Below are 21,015 nucleotides of genomic sequence, written 5' to 3' on the forward strand. Positions count from 1 at the left end.
CAGAGATTTCTGCATATCTCACACGAACAGTAAATTAAAGCACTACTTTTTATGAAAACATGTTATATATTACTTGATATATCTTCACTTGATTTTAAAGGAATAGAGTTTATTTTGTCCTTTATCATTTTTAGTTTGTTTAACATTGGGATTAAAGGGCAGAGGTCATAGAAAGAGTGTGATAATAATGTGCAGCTGTGTTTGCCAAGCATATTCAATTGCTCTCAATGAGTATGAGATTATCAGTATCTTATGACTGTCTGGTGTGATGCCTGCTGTTAGTCTGTTCATTCAGTAGTGCTTTGCTAAAAAAATTTTTAATGAAAAATCCAGATTATTCAAGAGCCTCTTAAGTTTAAGTGTCAGAAGCCTAGATATAATGTTTTTTCATTTTATTTGATTATTTTAGGCATTTGTTTTGTTGTTGTTTTGTTGTTTGACATTTTCTGTGTCCAGATATCTATCAGAGTTGTGCAATATTTATTAAATATGGTATACTATTTATTATTATTAAAGTTTAAATGAAGATGACAAGATTGTCGCAATACTTATTTGCAATACTAAAAGAGTGCAATCTTTTTTACTGTAATAAAGCTTAATAGAATGCATAAAGTAGAACTATCAAATAAACAAAAAAACATGCATACTGCCTATAGGCAAAATTGAAAAAAAAAAGATTGCATTGAATTTACATAATAAATTCAAGTAAAATAAATGTATTAGTTTAAGCTATAACTTCTACAATCTTGTACTGAGTACTAATATAAAATTTACTTTATTTATTTTTACTCTCTCTTGAACTAAATTGTTTAAAATTTATTTCCCCTGTAGTATTTATTTCATAAAATATTCATTTTAATCATTAAAAGACCCTATAACTGAATTTATGATAACAAACATATCCCTGTGTAAGCTATTGTGTATGATTATATTTACAGTACATACAGAAAGTATCCATAGCGCTTCACTTTTTTCACATTTTTTGTTAAAGCCTTATTCCAAAATTTATTAAATTAATTTATTTCCTCCAAATTCTACACACAATACTCCATAATGACAATGTATAAAAATATATTTTTTGAAAGTGCAGCTAATTTATTATATATATATATAAAAACAAAAACTGAAAAATCACATGTGCATAAGTATTCACAGCCTTTGCTCAATACTTTGTTGATGCACCTTTGGCAGCAATTACAGCCTCAAGTCTTTTTGAACATGATGCCACAAGCTTGGCCACCTGTCCTTGGGAATGTTCACCCATTCCTCTTTGCAGTACTTCTCAAGCTCTATCAGGTCGGATGACAAGCGGCGGTGTACAGCTTTTCTCTGATCTCTCCAGGGATGTTCAATTGGATTTAGATCTGGGCTCTGGCTGGGAAACTCAAGGACATTCATCGAGTTGTTGTGAAGCCACTCCATTGATATTTTGACGGTGTGCTTTGGGTCATTGTCCAGGTGGAGGATGAACTGCCGCCTTAGTCTTTCCCTCTATCCTGACTAATCTTTCAGTTCCTGCTGCCACCATGCTTCATTGTAGGGATGGTATTAGCATGGTGATGAGTGGTGCCAGGTTTTCTCCAAACGTAACGCCTGGCATTCACTACAAAAAGTTACATTTTTGTCTCATCAGAAAATTTTGTTTATTATGGTCTGAGAGTCCTTCAGATGCCTTTTGGCAAATTCCAGGCAGGGAGTGGCTTCCATCTAGCCACTTTACCATACAGGCCTGACTAGTGGATTGCTGCACAGATGGTTATCCTTCTGTAAGGTTCTCCTCTATCCACAGAAGAACGCTGGAACTCAGACAGAGTGACCATCGGGTTATTGATCACCTCCCTGACTAAGGCCCTTTTCCCCCGATCACTCAGCTTAGATGGCCGGTTAGATGTTTGGGGGTTCCAAACATCTTACACTCATGGATGATGGTGGCCACTGTGCTCATTGGAACTTTTAGAGCAACAGAAATTTCTCTGTTACCTTCCCCGGCCTTGAGACAATTCTGTCTAGGAGGTCTACAGACAATTCCTTTGTCTTCATGCTTGGTTTGTGCTTTGACATGCACTGTCAACCCTGTATGCCTTTTCAAATTATATTCAATCAACTGAATTTACCACAGTTGAACTCCGATTAAGCTGCTGAAACATCTCAAGAATGATCATTGGAAACAGAATGTGTTTTAGCTCAATTTAGAGCTTTACTGCAAAGGCTGTGAATACTTATGTACATGCGATTTTTCAGGTTTTTTATTTTTAATAAATCTACAACAGAAAAAATATGTTTTTTTACATTGTCATCATGGGGAATTGTGTGTAGAATTTGGAGGAAATAAATTAATTTAATCAATTTTGGAATAAGGCTGTACAATAAAAAATGTGGAACTTTCCGGATGCAATATATAAGATGATCTACACTAGTTAAATAATATTAAAGTCTCAATTGGGATTTGACTGTATCCAGTAGTTAACCAAACAAAAATATAGTATTGAGTGGGTTACAATTTATACATAACAATATTGTCAGTTTTTGTTGTTGTTTTGCCAATGTAAGTAGATTTAAAAAATTGTGCAAATCAGAGCAACTATTGTGCTGATTATTTTAATTTGTTAATTAGTGAACTAATTAATGATTCAGTGATCGATCCAAAAACACAGTTCCTATATTTGCTTAATTTCTAAATGAGTCAGGCGTTTTGAACAAAACATTTAAATTTATGAATCAAAGAATCATTAATGTTACCACCTACTGGTGGCCTTGGAGTAGTTTATATATATTTTATATCTCATTGACAGGCCTACAGCAGCCAAGATACCAGCTGAAAATCACATTACACAAATAATACTTAGTTTATCGTTATAGAAAAATTCACCTAAAATGTAAAAGTATTGTTTTATTTTAGCATTATTACATCAATGAGTAATAATGAAATATGTCTTGCTTCTTTGACAGTTGAACTTGCGGAAATTGATTCTGTGCGTCTCGGCCGACAGTCTGAAGGACTGCAGAAATACACATATTCCTCGATTGAGAATCGCTGCTTCTCCATCATCTTCAAAGGTAGACGGGAAAACCTGGACCTGATCGCCTCTTCTGATGATGAAGCCAATTGTTGGGTCAACAGCCTGGAGAAGGTTATCAACCGCCTGCATAAACTCAATCGCCAACAGAACAGTGAACAGTATCCTTGAACATGCATCTTTCCCAATTCCCTACAAAAAAAGTCTATTTGACTTTTCCACAGTGTATTTGAGTGTTTTAAAGTGTTCTGTGAAAGATTAAAGGAAAATAGGCTCATTTTACAACTCCCCTAGAGTAAAACAGTTGAGTTTAACCATTTGTAAATCCATAGCTGATATTCAGTTCTGTCAAGAGTACTTTTAGCTTAGCTTAGTATAGATCATTGAATCAGATTAGACCATTAGCATCTCACTCAAAAGTGACCAAAGCATTTCTATTATTTTCCTATTTAAAACGTTACTTTTATGTAGTACAATTATATACAAAATACCAATGGATTATGAAAAGTTGTCTTTTTCTAGTCTGATTTGGCTAGGAACTGTACTCTCATTCTGCCATAATAATCAAGGAACTTTGCTGCCATAGCTGCATCAGGCGCGATGATATTACACAGCACCTGAAAATTGTTCCTAGCTGCAGAAAGTAAATCTAGGTCTTTCACTAATGTCTATTTTGTTGCCAAGCATACTGGTTATACTGACGGAAGTTAGATGATTTTCATGTGCTTTTTAATATCATTGAGCCTGCTGCAGCGTTGGCTTGTTGTCAGTAATTATTAAAATATTTTGGATATTTTTGAGTGAGATGCTAAAGGTCTGATCTGATTCAATGATGCATGCTAAGCCAAGCTAAAAGTGCTCAAGTTAGACCCAGAGATCAGCTAAATGGATTTAAAAATAATTCAACCGTTTAACTCTAGGGGACTTGTAAAAATGTAACCACTCAAAAAATGTAGAGTGTTCCTTTAATGAAGCAAATTTTTGAGCATTCAGTCCTTACATCTAATAAAAAGCTGGATCTATGAATGCATGCGCAAGGCAGACAAGAATGCAGACAACAAAATGTCCTTGAAGGAGTTGAAGCATTTCCTGCGCCAAATCAATATTGAGGTGAACGACAGTTACGCCGAGACACTCTTCAGGGTGAGTAAGAATTCATTTTTTCATGTTTTTCATGTTTTTTATGTTTTTCATTCTTCTACTGAGACTAATTTCTATAAGCACCTCCTCTTAGACCTTTCCTACTACAACCATCAAACTCAATCCAAACCTCCAAGCTGATCTGACTTAAGGTTTTCCGAAAACTGTCCCGGAAAATTCCAAAACTAAACTTTGTGACCTTATAACTTTGCGCCAGACTGTCACACTGACTTGACCCCATTTAACTCAGACCACCAATCTGCCAATTACTGATGACCTTTTAACTTACTATCCACACCCTAGCAACCACTTATCGCATCTTAGCAACTGTCCCGTAAGCTTCCATTGCAAAAAACTTGTATAAACTTATAGTCTTTGACTTTATATTAAACATACCAACAACACCATACTAATATATTATTCATACTAGACACATACTAACAATATACCAATGCATAATAACAATGTACTAATCATATTAGCAATATGCTAATTAATTCATACTATAAACGTATTAGAAACATGCTAATTAATTCTAAATTCATGTTAACAACAGGTTAGTTTATACTAGTAGCATGCTAGCAACATGCTAATTCATACTAGAACTATGGTAATTTATGTTAGCAACTGCCTAAGCACCACTCCGAACACCTTAGCAACCAGCTAGCAACACCTTAAGCCTGGTTTATACTTCTGTGTCAAGTGATCGGCATGACCCATGGCACATGCAACGCATGTAGCTGTGCTTTCTGCGCACTGTTTCTGTTGCTCTGCACTTCCAAAACGCTAGTTGGCAGAAGGTGTTTATGTTCCTCTGTGTTGAGTTTCTTCCCTGGTATTTTGTTTTTTCTGAACGCTTTCTCAATGTACAAGTGGTTCAAGCTCGCTCATTTTGAGGCAGGAACAACATCTTTAACCATAAGGTAAACACAAGGGAACAGTCTTCACCCTAAGCTCCTTGTAAAGAGTCGACACTTGTAAACAAGTGGACTCGCACGGCTCTCGGCCCCGCCTACACTCGTCAGCGCTTCCAAGCTGACCAATCACAGAGCTTGCGATACGCGTTGTTGCGACGTGTACTTACATTTTTTGAGAGGTGCACGTCAGCAATGCCGACGGCCACGGCGAGGGCTATGCTTCCACGCGTAGGCTCTGCCATAGCATATATGTGCGCTTGACGCTGAAGTATAAATCAGCCTTTAGCAACCACTCAGAATACCTAGCAACTGCGTAGCAGCACCTTAGTAACGACCTAGAGCACCCTATTAAACGCCTAGCAATCACTCAGAAAAATTTTGCAACTGCCTAGTAACACTTTAGCCATATCTAAAACACTCTAGTAACCACCTAGCCATTGCCTTAGTAACCACTTAGAACACCCTAGGAAAGCCTTAGCAACTGCCTATCTACAGTACCACTTAGAACACATCAGCAACTACCTAGGAATGCCTTAGCAATCACTCAGAACACCATAGCAACTGCCTAGCAGCACCTTAGCAACCACCCAGAAGGGAACGGACGCACGCAGTACAGCGCATTCGGTGAGCGAGTCTGACTCTCTTCAGATCAACAGGCATGATTGCATTCATCAAATTTGCTTAAACTAAGCGTTCCAAAGCATATTTTACAAGCAAGGATTCTGACCGCAACGTAAAGCAGTTGCGTGTAAGATTGGGAAACACGTCAAACTTAATGACACATTTGAGGGCAGAGGAATATACTGTCTCTGACATCTGGCACTTTCAATGAGTATGTATGTACATGGACACCAAAGCTCCAATTTTAATCTGATTTAGACAATACCCGGATTTAGAGTCTAGATTACCATGTAAACAGTGATTTTAGATTACCTTAAAAGGACCACAGACACCTGCGTCGCAAAATGCAGAGGTTTTTTTCTTTCCATTTAACGTGCTGTATCAAATTCCATTTAAAGAGCACTCTTCCACCAGTTCTCGTGTCAACAAGCTTGGCCCCCCTAAATTTGGACGTGTATTTTTTGTGTCAAAACGCAACAGAGAAGCGAGAACAGCCATCGGTGGTAGACTGCGGAGATATGACTAAGGCCTCTCTCTGCGTGTTCTAGTGTTTCGGGCACTCGCTCCCTCAGGCACTAGCTCCCTCTGCTCACCCTAGAAACTTCCCTATCGCACCGCAAAAATTAACAACTGCTTTTATTCTAGCTGAAAAAAAAAAAATTAACACTTTCTCCAGAAGATAAAATATCATCAGACATACTGTGAAAATTTCCTTGCTCTGTTAAAAATTATTTGGCAAATATTTAAAAAAGAGAAAATGCGAAGTTGGGCTAATAGTTCTGACTTCAACTGTAAATACACGTTGCCAAGTAAAGAAAAATCTTAAAATGATTTTTAAAGCTTAACAGCAGTGAATAAAAAAGTGCTTTAATATTATGTGTTTGATTTGATATTTCAGAAGTGTGACACATCCAATTCTGGCACCCTAGAGGGATCCGAGATTAAACTCTTCTACAATTTGCTGACTCAACGTGATGAAATTGATGTGATCTATGACAAATATGCTACAAGTAATGGTCAGATGAGCCGCAATGACCTGTTGAACTTCATCCAACTTGAACAGAGGGAGCCAGTGTCTTTGGGCTATGCAGAAGAACTTATTAAAAAATATGAGGTGGATGAGACAGGTAATGGCTCATAAATTACCGTAGCAATACATAAGGTAACATTTATTGAAAGTTAAAACAGCACATTTATTCACAGTATTAATTAAAAAAAAAAATTGTCATTTATTATTTTGTCATTTATAACTATTCATTTTTTAAAGGCTCCAGAAAAACATATTATAATTTGCACAAAAAGTAAGCAGAACAGCATTTTTTAACATTAAAGCTAAGAATAATATTTTCTGAGCTCCAAATCAGCTCATATAATCATTTATAAATGATCATATATTATACAGTGCATCCGGAAAGTCCTGATAGCGCTTCACTTTTTCAACATTTTTTGTATGTTACAGCCTTATTTCGGAATGGGATAAATTCATTTATTTCCATCAAATTCTACACACAATACCCCATAATGACAATGTGAAAAATTGAAATTGCTGCAAATTTATTAAAACTAAAAAACCTGAAAATCACATGCACATGAAAAATAATGCAGAAAAACTGAAGCGCTATCAATACTTTCCAGATGCACTGTATGTGACACTGAAGACTGGAATTAATGTCGCTTAAATCTCGGCTTAAAAGGAAAAAAACATAATTAATTTATATTAATTAAGCAAAATAAATGATTTTGGTTCTACTGTACTATATTTTTCGAGAATGTAATCTATACTAGGCATGGACGATAACTGTGTTCAAGGTATATCGTGGTTTAGAAAAGTCAAGGTTATATAACCGTTAAAATTTTCTGCTATGCCATTCCTAAGGTATGACTAGGCCCACACGGAATCGGTGCGCCCAAAACTCTGCAGATTTACACAGATTTTAAGCCCATCATTGATTCTGTTTATTTACTTGTGTAAATGCGTGTCAGTTTTTAAATTAATTTCAGTAATCTTATTGACTAACATGAAAACATTCATAAGATTTATTTACAAAATAATTTGTAAAGAAATATTTTCTGACTTTTAGTACAGATGTTGCTTTGTTTACCAAATAAAGTGGATCTAATTGGATTTGCATTGTAAACATTAAATAACAGGTTAAAAGGTATTACTTTTTATTTCAAATATTAAGGTTTTAGTTATGATAATCCCAAAATAGTTGCGCTTGAATGCGCAGATTTTTAACACAATTCTGTGCAGAAATAGCAAAAAATGTCAGCAGATTTCGTCTGGCCCTAGGTATGAGTAAGATTTTTTATTTATATTTTCATTTTTTTAGGATAGCAGTATCTTCAGCAGAAAAGAAATTCATTTGAGCTATTTAGCCTGACATGTTTACTGCTCCAAAATAATTAAACTGTTTACCAAATTAAAATATATTGTGTACAAAAGGAAAAACTGTTTGTTTTTTTAGCCTGACATATAAAAAGAATATATCTTAGAGCAATAATCTCAATACCGTGTTACCGTAAACCGTAATATTTATATCCTAGGTTATCATACCGTAAGAATCTTATACCGGCCCATGCCTAATACATTATTTTTAAATGTACCCAGCAAAACAAGACAAGCATATGAGCAAAGATGGTTTCCTGATGTTCCTGAACCAAGAAGGCACCCTGCTAAATCCGGCCCACATTGACGTGTACCAAGACATGCAGCAGCCATTGAATCATTACTTCATTTCATCTTCCCATAACACTTATCTGATGGAGGACCAGCTGAAGGGGCCCAGCAGCACAGAAGCCTATATCAAGTATGACATGCTTGGAATTTTCAACAGAATTGTATTTACACATTATGCATTCCTCCATAAGCAATATGAAACAAATGCTACGTCCCAATTCACCTACTTGTACTCCATGCTTTAAGTTTGTGTTCTTTGGCACACACTACTTCATCATTAATGGACTGGTCTGTTGCATGGTTAGATGCCCTGTCAATTATCTTGTCAGATCCTCCACATTTCTTTTAGAATTAATTTTAATTACAGTATTGGAGATGAATTAGAACTTAGCATGAACAGTCTGCCATTCATGGGTATTTTATGTAGAGAAACCACAACGTAATTGTGCATTGAAAAGTTAATTATCAAATGCATCTTTCCAAAAGTTTTTTTTAATGTTGTTGCAGAGTAAGACCCAATCCCAATTCTATATTTGTACCCCTACCTCTTCCCCTTGGCCCTTGAAACAGAGTGTGAAGGGGAAGGGCTTTAAAATTTACCTGTAAGAAATGGAACACCACTACAGCACCTTTACATGTCATCAAATGTCATCGCGATCTCTTGCTTCATATGAGATCAGACAATCGCGATTGCTGTCGTTAATGCAGTTGTGTTAATTTTTGGTATTTATCGTCAAGAAATCACTGAAGGTATACATTGTATTATCATAACGATATAATGTGACAATAAGATCGTAACTGTACTGTGCATTTACACAGTGGCCATATTCAACAATGTAAACACACCAAAAATAACATTAACATTATAGCAGACACTGTAAAAAGGTCATTCCCAGCCACTAGAACTACAACCACACTTTTCTGACAGGGTATTCAAGTGTCATTGAGTGTCAGAATGTTGTGGGACTGCTGTACAGGAGTTATTATTAGGGATTACAGATAGCGAAATTTAGCGTTTTTTATTTTAGCGGTTTTTTTTTAAGCATGATGATAAAACACGAACACGGTTATGGATGTATTAAAACATGTGCTTGTTTGTTGTAAAAATTCTCCTTGATCTCTTTACTTCCGAGTGCAGCTATGCTGCCGTTTTGGCTGGTGTATTCTGGGAAATTTTCTCACTTCTTGGTTTCAAGTGTGGTCCTGAAAATTCTTAGTTCGAAGGGGTGTCTACACTTCAACTTAACCCTACGCCTTTAAGCTAAAGAGAATTGGGACACCACTACCCCTTCACTTAAATGCGCAAAACGAGGGGTAGGGGTAAGGGGAATGGCGAAGGGGTAAAATTGGGGTTGGGCCTAAATATACTGCGGATAACATGAAGTCAATATTTTTTATTAAACACATTTATTAAACACTTTACCAAGCCTTTCCACTATTGTAAACTTCTAAGAGCCCAAAAAAACCAGAGAGAATCTTTGGGTTGTCTTCAAAGCAGAATCCTTTTTAATAAGAGGAACTCATCGTGTCTGTGGCGTCATTAAAAGCAAACTCTAAACTGCACAGCAAACACTATACATTTATACATTTCACAGCATGTAGGTGGGTTCAGATGCAAATGAAGGGTTGTGGTCAACAGGGTAAACTGCTTTTTCAGGCCTGGTCTCATCATGTTCTGGGGACAGAAACCGCCTAACCAGTTGACCGAAAAGAGAAAACAAGTTGACACTTTACATTACTTTTGAATATAAATTTTAAATTACCACACTACCTAAAGGAGTGGTTCACCCAAAAATGAAAATTTACACAGCATTTACTCTCCATCAAGTCATTCCAAACCTTTATGTGTTTCTTTATTTTGTTGAACACAAGAAATTGTTTTTTTCTTTCTTCAAAATGGTTTACAATTTACATCTAAAGTGGGAAAAAATTTAAATTAATAGTTGCTGGTTTCCAGCTTTCTTCAAAAAAATCTTCTTTTGTCTTAAGTCAAACAGGTTTGGAACAATTGAAGGTGAGGAAAGGCTTTTCCACTGAACGGTACAGCATGGTTTGGTTTGGCACGACTCACTTTAGGGAGCTTTTCAAGTACAACATGTATTAAGTACATGATACTTTTTTTGTTTTACCACCTCGGGTGTAATTCCATGTGAGCCATACTGTAACCAAAATGTGACGCATACACACTACTGATCAACGATTGGGCCATTAGAATCATTACTACCAGCTTCATTGGATTTTTGACCAAATATTTAAATGGTCAGCAACAGCCACTACTGTATTGTTGGTTGATATGACTAAACTGTTTATACAAGACAAAGACACCTGAAAAGTGTCTTTTTGTCATTTGCTTTAATTATTGTGATAAGTAGAAAAGTTCAGACATTCCTCTCATTGATTACAGAAGAGCAGATCCAGCAAGAAACAGATAATATCACCTGGGATGAAAAAAGCTTTCAGGAAGTCATGACTATAGGATTAATCCCACCCACTTTAAGTGGTACTAAACTGTGGTAGAAATGCAAACAAGGCAGAGCAAAACTGAAGCAAGCCCGGTTGTGCCGAACCGTACCAAACCATACTTTGGAAAAGTGAATTAATTTATGACAGAATTCAGTTTTTGGTTGAACTATGCCATATTCCAAATCTAATACCATGTGTCCCACATATCTGCCACGGGTGAACACTTTTTGTCCATGTTTGTAGTTTTAATTGAATTCACTTCCAACACAGAGTGTACTATTAGCTATTAATGCATACACAGATCTGCACTTATAGTAGAAAATCCAAGTACCTTTGGAATGCTCATTTAACAAATTAAATTTGGGACAGACTAATTAATTTTTTGAATTACTTTTTAGGTTGAATATTATGTGATTTGGAACGCAGCTAAAAGACGTTGTTTTTCAGAGCGCTGATGAAGAGCTGTCGCTGTGTGGAGCTGGATATCTGGGATGGAGCAAATGGGGAGCCAGTCATTTACCATGGCCACACACTCACATCCAAAGTGCCGTTTAAAGACGTCATTAAGGCTATCAAAGATTATGCTTTTAAAGTAAGTGTAATGGCACCGACTGTGTGTGAAGTAATGATTGATGGCAGCACTTTTGTGGATTATGATTTCGTTTTTTTGTCACTCCAGGCCTCACCGTATCCAGTGATCTTGTCTTTGGAGAACCATTGTTCTTTAGAGCAGCAGAAAATCGTCGCCAAGCACTTAACCACCATCCTGGGCAGTGCTTTGCTTACTCAACCGCTGGGACAAAAAATGCCCACCACATTTCCAGGACCTGAGGTTAGACCCTTTAAAATGATAAGTTTTTTGTATGCATGTTTTACTGAACAGTTTGTTGTGCACAACTGTATCTGCCCACTTTTTTAGGGCAACTGGTTCAGTTTTTTGTTTTAAATTCAGGGTTGTGCAAGGTCTTAAAGTTTTTTAAATGTCTTAAATTGCAAAAACAAAAGGTCTTAAATTCACTTAAATATTTAATTTTAGGTGTTAAATCATGTTAAACATGATTAAAATCATGAAGTAATCTCACTGAGTTTAAATAAGGGTGCTGATGAGCATCAGGCGCGCTGAGGGCACGCCCCAACCTAGAACAGACAAAACATACAAAAACTTAAACCAAACCAACACAGTCCTAACATCAGTAATCCTACTCAAAACTATTTAAATTCCCTAAGCAGGGAAGGAAAACTAAAGCAGCACATCTCTTTACATGATCTTCCATTAATACAAAAACTATTTCCTGAAGTAACTGGGCCATTAAAAAAAACTTCAGTATTTAGCCCTGTGTAAGTCTAAAATTTCATCCATAATGCTCTTAAAAGGGTCTTAATAAGTCTTACATTTGACTTAAAGAAACCTGCAGAAACCCTGTAAATGTATTGATCCTGTAGGGATTTTACAAAAAGTCTGTGATAAAGTGTTATAAGTATGAGGAGATACACAACATTTAATTCTGTAGGTCTGGCTGAAAAAACAATAATGATACCTATTCGTATATACATGTTCCTTGATAAAATGAGAGCATGTTTAATAAATGTTTTATTATATTTTATACTTTAAATCACTTTAAACTATATACGTTAAATTAAATTGCACTTTAGGTTGTTTTACATGCAGATATTAATCTTGCAACTAGCTCTGAAGAATTAAAAGAGTTTAATTTCAATTGTCATTGCATTTTAGATTTGTGAAACTGAAACTTCCGCATCATCTGCTCTCGCTCTTCTTGATATGAACCTGTTTGAGTTTCTTTCTTCTGTTGACCAAAAAAGGAAAAACACTGAAGAATGTTGGAAAAAAACAGCCATTGACTTTTTGTTTCACTACTATGAATGTCAATGGCTGCTGTGGTGTGGAAATTTACATATTTGAGTGAACTATCCCTTTAGTATCCCTTTATTTCGTACTAATTACAAAGTAATACAATTTTAATGACGTAATCAGTAATTAGCAACTAACTGGTCATGAACCTGCTCACATCATTGCTTTCATCAGTGACATTTGCATGACACTGATCTGAATGAAGCTTAACTTATCTTTAACATTTATACTTAACTGAGCTAAATCTAATTGTTATTCTATTTTCTTCATCTGTGTTAAGCTGTTTTGACACTGTTAAAAGTGCAATACAAATAAAGATAGATTGAACTAAATTGATGCATCAGTTAAAGGAATAGTTTGTCTAAATTTTTTGGGTGAACTATCCCTTTAATGACTGCTTCTGTAGTACTCCATACAGCAGGAGAACAGCAAGAACAGGTTTATAACAAGACACATTACACTCATTCTGTAATAAGACCATGGCAGAGATGGTGTGCAATAATGCAGAAGATCCTGACCATCGATATCTTATCTACTATGGACGTTCTCACAGAATACGCCTTACTTTATCACAAAATCGAAAATGAAAGTAAAATCTGAGTGGGAGATATTCTCACTGTGACATCCATATTCTTAAAGGCACAGTACGTAATTTCAGTGCTAGAGGGCATACATTCACAACAAACAAAAGCATTTTTTGCTGACATTGTGACTAAGTGTGGAATCATGGGAGTTGTGGTCATCATTACATCCTATGGAATTCCTACAAAAATTATGTTCATGGATGAGTTGAAGTATTCAAAACTATTTAAGACTGAAAGCTGTCGAAGAAAACAAGAGCGATGAAGCAATTCCTGATGAGAGACAAGCATGATGTTGCATGAAAGCGGTAGAGCTTTTATTTTGCCACAGTCCACTGCTTCTGGTTCTTCTAAGTGTGATCACATAGGGAAGAAGCAGCTATGTTTTGTCATACTAAATGCATTTTAGGGTTCTGTTATTATGCTCTCTGCAGACTAACAAACATGCAATATATTAAAGTTGTCATTAGCATGGTAAAAAAGAAGGGCACAGTCCATGTCAGTAGTTAAAAATGGCTTATTTCACTGGATTTTAAACAGTCTTCGAAAACATTTAGGATAAAGTAAGTTCATAACTAAGCAAAATATATAACACTGTTCTAGTGCTCCCTACACCTTTAATAACAGACAGAATAACAAAGAAAGAGAGCTATGTGATAATATTTGTCTGAGTTTTGATATTCAGCTCTCTAGTCAAATCACATCACAAGTACAAGTGCTTTTTAAGCTAACACTTTACAAAATAAGCCTTATCCTTTAAAGCCATACATATCATAACTGTTACCTATACTTTAAAGGAATAAATTAAATAGCACATGATTTACTCGCACTCAAGTGGTTCTAAACTTAAACAAATTTCTTTCTTCTGTTGAACATAACACAAAATGTTCTGAAGAATGTTAGTGGGAAAACCAGCTTATTGATATCAATGGCTGTTTTCCCAATATACTTTAGTATATCTTCCGTTGTGTTTAATTCAAACAAGTTGGAACAAGGTAAAGATGAGTAAATGATGACAGAATTTACATTTTTGACAGAACTATCACTTTGTGACATTTATTAAGTAAATCATCACAATGTTGGAGCCAACTTGAGGCCAACTTGAAACACTGCACCTAAAGTGTATCAACTAAAGTGTTTCGAAAAACCTGGTCACGTGACTAAAGCGATTCAAAGCATTGATCAGTTTAGAAGCGTTTCGAGACCTGGCGAATTTGCATTTGAGTGCCAGAAAAAAAGTGTCAGAAAAGTGTCAGAAAAAAATTTGGTCTCATGTGGCCTTGTGGACTGTACATGTGTACACTGGTACTGTGTATTAAATAACTTTTGGGTTTGAATCCCGACTTGTAGAAATACCCTGAAATTATGGTTTTATTTATTTTAATTATGTTTCTGTTTTATGGTGTAGTCTAAATAAGATACAGCTGCTGATACGCCATCAATTTAGCATCTTTTTGTAACACTTTAAAACAATAATTATATATTTTTACAGTACTGTGATGGTCCGGTTTAGGGTTTGGGTTTATAAAATACAATAAATGGGAAGTTTAATGAATAATATAAATAATTCTTGTTAAATTCTGGCCACAATTGTGTCTGATCTAGCAACAACCCTGTTTTATGACTAAAACAAGACAAATTTATTCACAAAGTGTTTATTCGGATGTCAGACCAATGTTGAACAAAACGATACAAGAACAAAGCACTACCAACTGATATTAAGCATTTCCAAATAGCTGTCAGCCTGGATTCGAACCCACTATCCCCACACGGTAGTCTGAAACCTTTCCACTAAATCACTAAAAGGTTTAACTCTGCAAAGTGGGGTTTAATACCTCAATTATCTCAACTATTCTTTGCTGAAGCCGTTTCAGTGCAACACATAAAAATGATCACTAGGTGTCACTGTAGAGTTGGGTTTCGAAACGTTTCAAAGCTTCGACACATTTGCATCGACTCTTTCAGTGTTTCATAAAGCCTCGCTTTGCCCACCACTAGGTCTGGCAAGCAGTGGTCAACACAGGAGCAAACAGATGTATACAGGCAATCCAGAATTGTAGTCAATAAGCAGGCGAATGATCAAAGGCAGGCAGCATACAGGAATAAACAAACTAAACAAGGCGAGGGTCAAACACGACAAGGCAAAACAAGGAAAACAGGTCGCAATGTTCAGCTTCAGATGGGTTTAAATAGTCCAAGTAATCAATGATCATGAGTATCAGCTGTTTGTGTGTGTACGTGTGTGTGTTTGTGTCCAAATGACTGTCAGCTGTGGCAGGAGTGATTGGTGCAAAGACTTCTGGGATATGTAGCTCAGTAGTAATTGATTTCCAATAGAAAAAACACTGCTGATGATTACAATCTCCTCTGCTGGAGGACAGACTGCTGGAGATCACAACACTTATGCTCAGTTTGAATTTTAGAATGCTTAAGGGCTGGTTTCTGATGCAATTGGTTGATTACAATATTTTCAGAGTGTAGAAAACCCCAACTTGTTACTCTGCTATTACTTGATATTACGGCTCTGTTTGTGATGGAACTGGAATTTCCGTGGGAAGAGTTGATTTTCTCTTCTAATTCTGCTAAGTTACAGTCACATTAGCAACATTTTGCATGCCAAAACTGGTTTATTGCCAGTAGAGTAGAGATTTGTAAAGCAAATCTTTTAAACCAAGGAACCTTTGAAAGGTCTGCATGGCAAATATGTACTCAAAATGCAAAAACATTTTTTACCTGGATTTTTGTTTAATTTAAAATGCTTAAAGACATTGAGTATAGAGAAATCTAAATAATATGAACCATTTAACAATTAATGTTTACTTCAATTATTTTTACACTTAGTTTTGCATGTTGGGGCGAAGCAGTGGCGTAGTAGGTAGTGCTGTTGCCTCACCGCAAGAAGGTCGCTGGGTTGCTGGTTCGAGCCTCGGCTCAGTTGACATTTCAGTGTGGAGTTTGCATGTTCTTTCTGTGTTCGCATGGGTTTCCTCTGTGTGCTCCAGTTTCCCCCACAGTCCAAAGATATGCAGTACAGGTGAATTGGGTAAGCTAAATTGTCCGTAGTGTGTGTGGATGTTTCCCAGAGATGGGAAAACTTGCTAGATAAGTTGGCGGTTCATTCCGCTGTGGCGACCCCAGATTAATAAAGGAACTAAGCCAACAAGAGAATGAATGAATGAATGAATTTTGCATGTTAAAACATCTGTAAGAGTTTCTATTTCTATTGCTGGGTGTGCAGAATTATTCAGTCAGTATTCTGATAATCATTTTGCCAAAGCACATTTTACCAATTCCAAACTAAAAGCAATATGTTTTTTTTTTTTTTAAAGAATTACTAGAAGAGAAAGACATCTTACATTTAAATGTGCATGATTAGGTTGATTTACAGGAACAAATGGCCTAAAAACTAAATGTAACTGTTAATGAAAAGTTATTTTTTACTATTTAGACATCACACTTGGATTTACATTGAATGAGATAGTTGTGAGAGTATTTATGTGACTTATTTCACAATGATGATTAATGTGAAAAGAGATTTTACTTCCAGGCTGTGGAAAAGAGCAGACACGCACACAACTCTTCATAAAATAGATGATGCTACTTATTGCCACCTTGTTGAAAACAAAGACAACACCTAAAGTGGCCACAAGATCTCTTAAAGTTTCTCTTAAAGCTTCACCTCAGCAAACTTTCCTAGATGACATCCTTATAATGTCATCTTCCTGTTTACTTTAGTATCCATGAATTGAAATAAAGGAAGAAAGTGATTATCAGTGGAGCTAAAGATTACATGAATCACTTTTTTGTATTTGATTGAATCACCAAAGCAGAGCAAAGTTTCAGAGCAGTGTGAAAGGCAAAGACATGACAGTACAAGTTCAGACAGGCAGGGTTTGAGGTGTTTATTTTGGTTGCGGGGTGGGAGGAGCTTCTGGTTGATGTCACTGCATTTTTAAGCTTGTCCGACAGGCTTTTTCTTCTATAGCCATGACCTTTGTCCTGTACTAAGAAGTTCTGCCCGTTTCTCTGAATGAATATATGGAAATCCAGTTTGTCAGCCTGAGGGTGGATCAGCCATAAACCATCAAATCCACAAACATGCCAGGAAGAAAGACAATAGAAAAGCATCATTTTTCACTTCCATATAATATGTAAAGATTATCTAGAATTTCCTACACATAGCTCACACCAACATTTAACTTTCACCTTAGGGTTTGTTCTTCATTGTACAGTATTGTAATGTTGTCTGCAATTTATCAATCAGTAATGCTTGCTAAAAATAAAACTAATTTGGTTTAGACTTTGAATGTGTTGGCTGGGGAAAAGATTTATTTTTCTTCAGAATATTTATGAATAGTATATTTAAAATTAATGTTAACATGTAAACTTTTAATATTAAAGGTGTAGTTAACTTACAGAATTACTGGTCAACATTAAATTCCCCTTAAAGTTTATGGTTATCCTTGACTTGAATTGACTTGAATTATTTTTATTCTATTCTATGCCAATCATGGATTGTTTGGATACCAACATGTTTTAAAATAATATAAAATATATGTTCAGTATTTCAAATATAGTTGTGTGTTCAACAAAAGAACACAAGAAAAAACATATATAGGTAATATACAGTATATAGGTAATATATTTTGGTGCATTAAAACAAGACAGGTTTATTAAACAGATATAGTAAAAATATTTTTCATTCAATGAACATCTTTAGAAATAGAAAGATTATACATTTAAATTCCAAATCAAAATATTGAAAAGAAAATTACAATTTACAAAATTTCCAAAAAAAGTTTTGTTCCTTTTGAATTTTGCTCTTTGTACATTTTTTATTTATTATTTTAACGTTTTTGCTAATTTTTTTTATTATTATATTAACAATAAATTTAGTGTACTAATTTTGGACAGTTATCAACGTTATTTTGTTAGATTATGTTTCAGTTTTGGTTTCAGTACTGACTAATCTAATGTATGTACACAAATATAATATTGTAAAGCTCCTTTAGAAAGTGAGAGAATTGTGAGGGGTGTACTCATATATGTTGAGCACTGTGTTTATATGTTGTATTTTTTATATATATATATGAACAGTTGAAGTCATAATTATTAGCCCCACTTTTCTTTTCTAAATATTTCCCAAATGATGTTTAACAGAGCAAGGAAATTTTCACTGTATGTCTGATAATGGTTTTTCTTGTGGAGAAAGTCTTATTTGTTTTATTTCGGCTACAATAAAAGCAGTTTTTATTTTTTAAAAGCCATTTTGAGGTCAAAATTATTAGCCCCTTTAAGCTATATATTTTTTTGATTATCTACATAACAAACCATCGTAATACAATAACTTGCCTTAATATACTATCTTGCCTAGTTAACTTAATGAACCTAGATAAGCTTTTAAATGTCGCTTTAAGCTTTATAGAAGTGTCTTTAAAAAAAATCTAGTCAAATATTATTTACTGACATCATAGCAAAGATAAAATAAATCAGTTATTAGAAATGAGTTATTAAAACTATTATGTTTTAATCAATTAACCTTAAATTATTTTTTTCTGTTAATTTATTAGTTTTAATTTCCAATAATTATTTGATTTATTCTATAAAGTGAAATATTAATTAAAATGTATTGTACAGTAAAATATATAGTACAGACATTAATATATGTTAACATTATACACATAAATATTAATGCATTTTTGTCTATTTCATTGCAATTTTGGAAATAGATGATATTATTAAAAATCTAGATGATATTATATTTGTGTCATCTACATTTCTTTTTCAGGACCTGAAGGGACGTTTCTTGATCAAGGGAAAGCGTTTGAACAAACTTGATGCTGCTTTCAACAACAACACTGCGGAGGATGTGGAGAGTGTGTCAGAGGAAGACGAGGCTGCTGATCTGAAAGAGGGTGAACCCACACACAAAGATTCGAAGGTGTGTTTAAGACCCAAAACCAGCAAGAGCTGTACCCACAGACCCGAGTTTAACCTGCTCTAACCACTATCAGTGTACTGAAGAATTAGAACACCCTCATAAACATGAAAACATACCTAATTTGTACTGTTTTGAAGTTTGGAAGGTTCCATATTAAATGTAAATTGGAAAGCAAATTTTCAAAACGCTCAACAAAGTACACCTACTCTTATTTGCATACACAAAGTTGTGGTAGATAGGGTTGAGTTCAGATCAGTGCACACAGCTATGACAAATACACTCAAAGGCCTGATTCAAATCAGTAGACCGCAGACTTGTGCCTGTTTGGCATCCCATTGTCTTTGCATGCTCCATGTGAAGTTTATTGTTTATATGTTGTGGCCTACTGTGTTTGTAATTGGTTTTGTATCCCTTTTTAGAAATCCAAAAAGATCAAGCTGGCCAAGGAGCTGTCAGACCTGGTTGTCTACTGCAAGAGTGTGCATTTCACCAGCTTTGAGCAATCAAGGAAAAAACAGGCCTTCTATGAGATGGCTTCCTTCAAGGAGGGCAAAGCCATGAACTTAGCTGAACAATCAGGTACAAGGGAATGCAGGGTGTGCTGAGTTGTGGAGTATTTTTTAGTATTGATAATTGTATCAGTGGGTTTTGGTTTGATGTCTGAAATTGTCTGTGGTTAATAGTGTTGCTAATAGTTACATTTTTCGCATTTCTTTTTTAAAATAGGTGGCAAATCAATACTTTTAAAGAGATAATTCCCGAAAAATGGAAATTTCCTCACCATTTACTCAAACAATCTCAAGTGTTTTTTTTTTTTACAATGTTTTTTTCTTCTGTTGAATACAAAACAATTTATTATGAAGAGTGTTAGAAGAAAGCAGCCATTGAAATACGTAATAGGGACAAAAAATGGTCATGGGCCAATTGACTCCGTTTTCTTCCCCCAAAATTATTCTGTATATCTTTCTTTGTGTTCAGTAGTAGAAAGAAACTTATAGTCCCAATGAACCGGAAGCTGCAACCATTATTTTGTTGGATTTGTGACTCAGTTTAGCGAAACGGAATATTAAATGACACAACAGAGGATGTAGCTTGTTTTTTTCTACTGCGAGCTGATTGGATGTAGTATAGTAGGCTTTTCATTCAGAAAGATGGGCAAAAGGGTTTGGGAAGAGTTATTATAACCTAACAGACTCCTGCTCACAATTTTAGTTTGTTGTCAAAACTGACAGTTGCAGCAGCGTGATTAAATATTTTAGCCATGCCCAGTTCTTAAGATATATGTAATGTAAGTGCATTTATGGATTTCAGTTAAAGATTAAAAGGGCAAACAATTTTTCTAATGACAATGTGAGATAACAAAATCATATGGTTAGTTTTGATTTCTTGTGGAGGTTTGTAACAAGTGGAGTATGAGTAAATGATGACAGAATTTTCTTTTTTGTGAACTATCCCTTTAAATTGATATACAATGTAAAAAAAAGAAAAGAAAAAGCTTTTGCAAGTTTTACTAATTTAAGTACTTTAAAAAAAATACAATACCAAAACAAAAATTAAAAATGAAGTTTTTTGTTGATTCAGCTCATTTTAAATAAGTTGTTTGAACAAGCAGCAAAAATAATTTTTTGTAATGTGCGTAAGTGCCTAACAATGCCTGATAAAGTATATAGTATTCAACATAAAAGTTGTCCTAAAACTATTCAACAACACTCGTTTCTGTTTTAGGACAATTTTGAAAAACAATTTTAAACCACTTCAAATGTTGACAACTGTATACCAGTT

General features: G+C 35.0%; 1 protein-coding gene across 3 annotated transcripts in view; it reads left to right on the top strand.

Moving 5' to 3' along the window:
• Positions 1 to 21,015, top strand: part of plcd1a (phospholipase C, delta 1a) — a 46,337-nt gene that overhangs the window by 16,407 nt on the left and 8,915 nt on the right. For all 3 annotated transcript variants that reach the window (XM_087308680.1, NM_001109700.1, XM_087308679.1), the window contains 8 exon segments: positions 2,950 to 3,178; positions 4,031 to 4,160; positions 6,594 to 6,822; positions 8,307 to 8,505; positions 11,286 to 11,430; positions 11,518 to 11,670; positions 19,081 to 19,233; positions 19,653 to 19,812. In XM_087308680.1, the coding sequence (XP_087164806.1) occupies positions 2,950 to 3,178; positions 4,031 to 4,160; positions 6,594 to 6,822; positions 8,307 to 8,505; positions 11,286 to 11,430; positions 11,518 to 11,670; positions 19,081 to 19,233; positions 19,653 to 19,812 (1,398 nt within the window).

Source organism: Danio rerio, chromosome 24, assembly GCF_052040795.2.
Source record: "Danio rerio strain M-AB ecotype USA chromosome 24, GRCz13ab, whole genome shotgun sequence".
In the NCBI taxonomy this organism is placed as follows: Eukaryota; Metazoa; Chordata; class Actinopteri; order Cypriniformes; family Danionidae; genus Danio; species Danio rerio.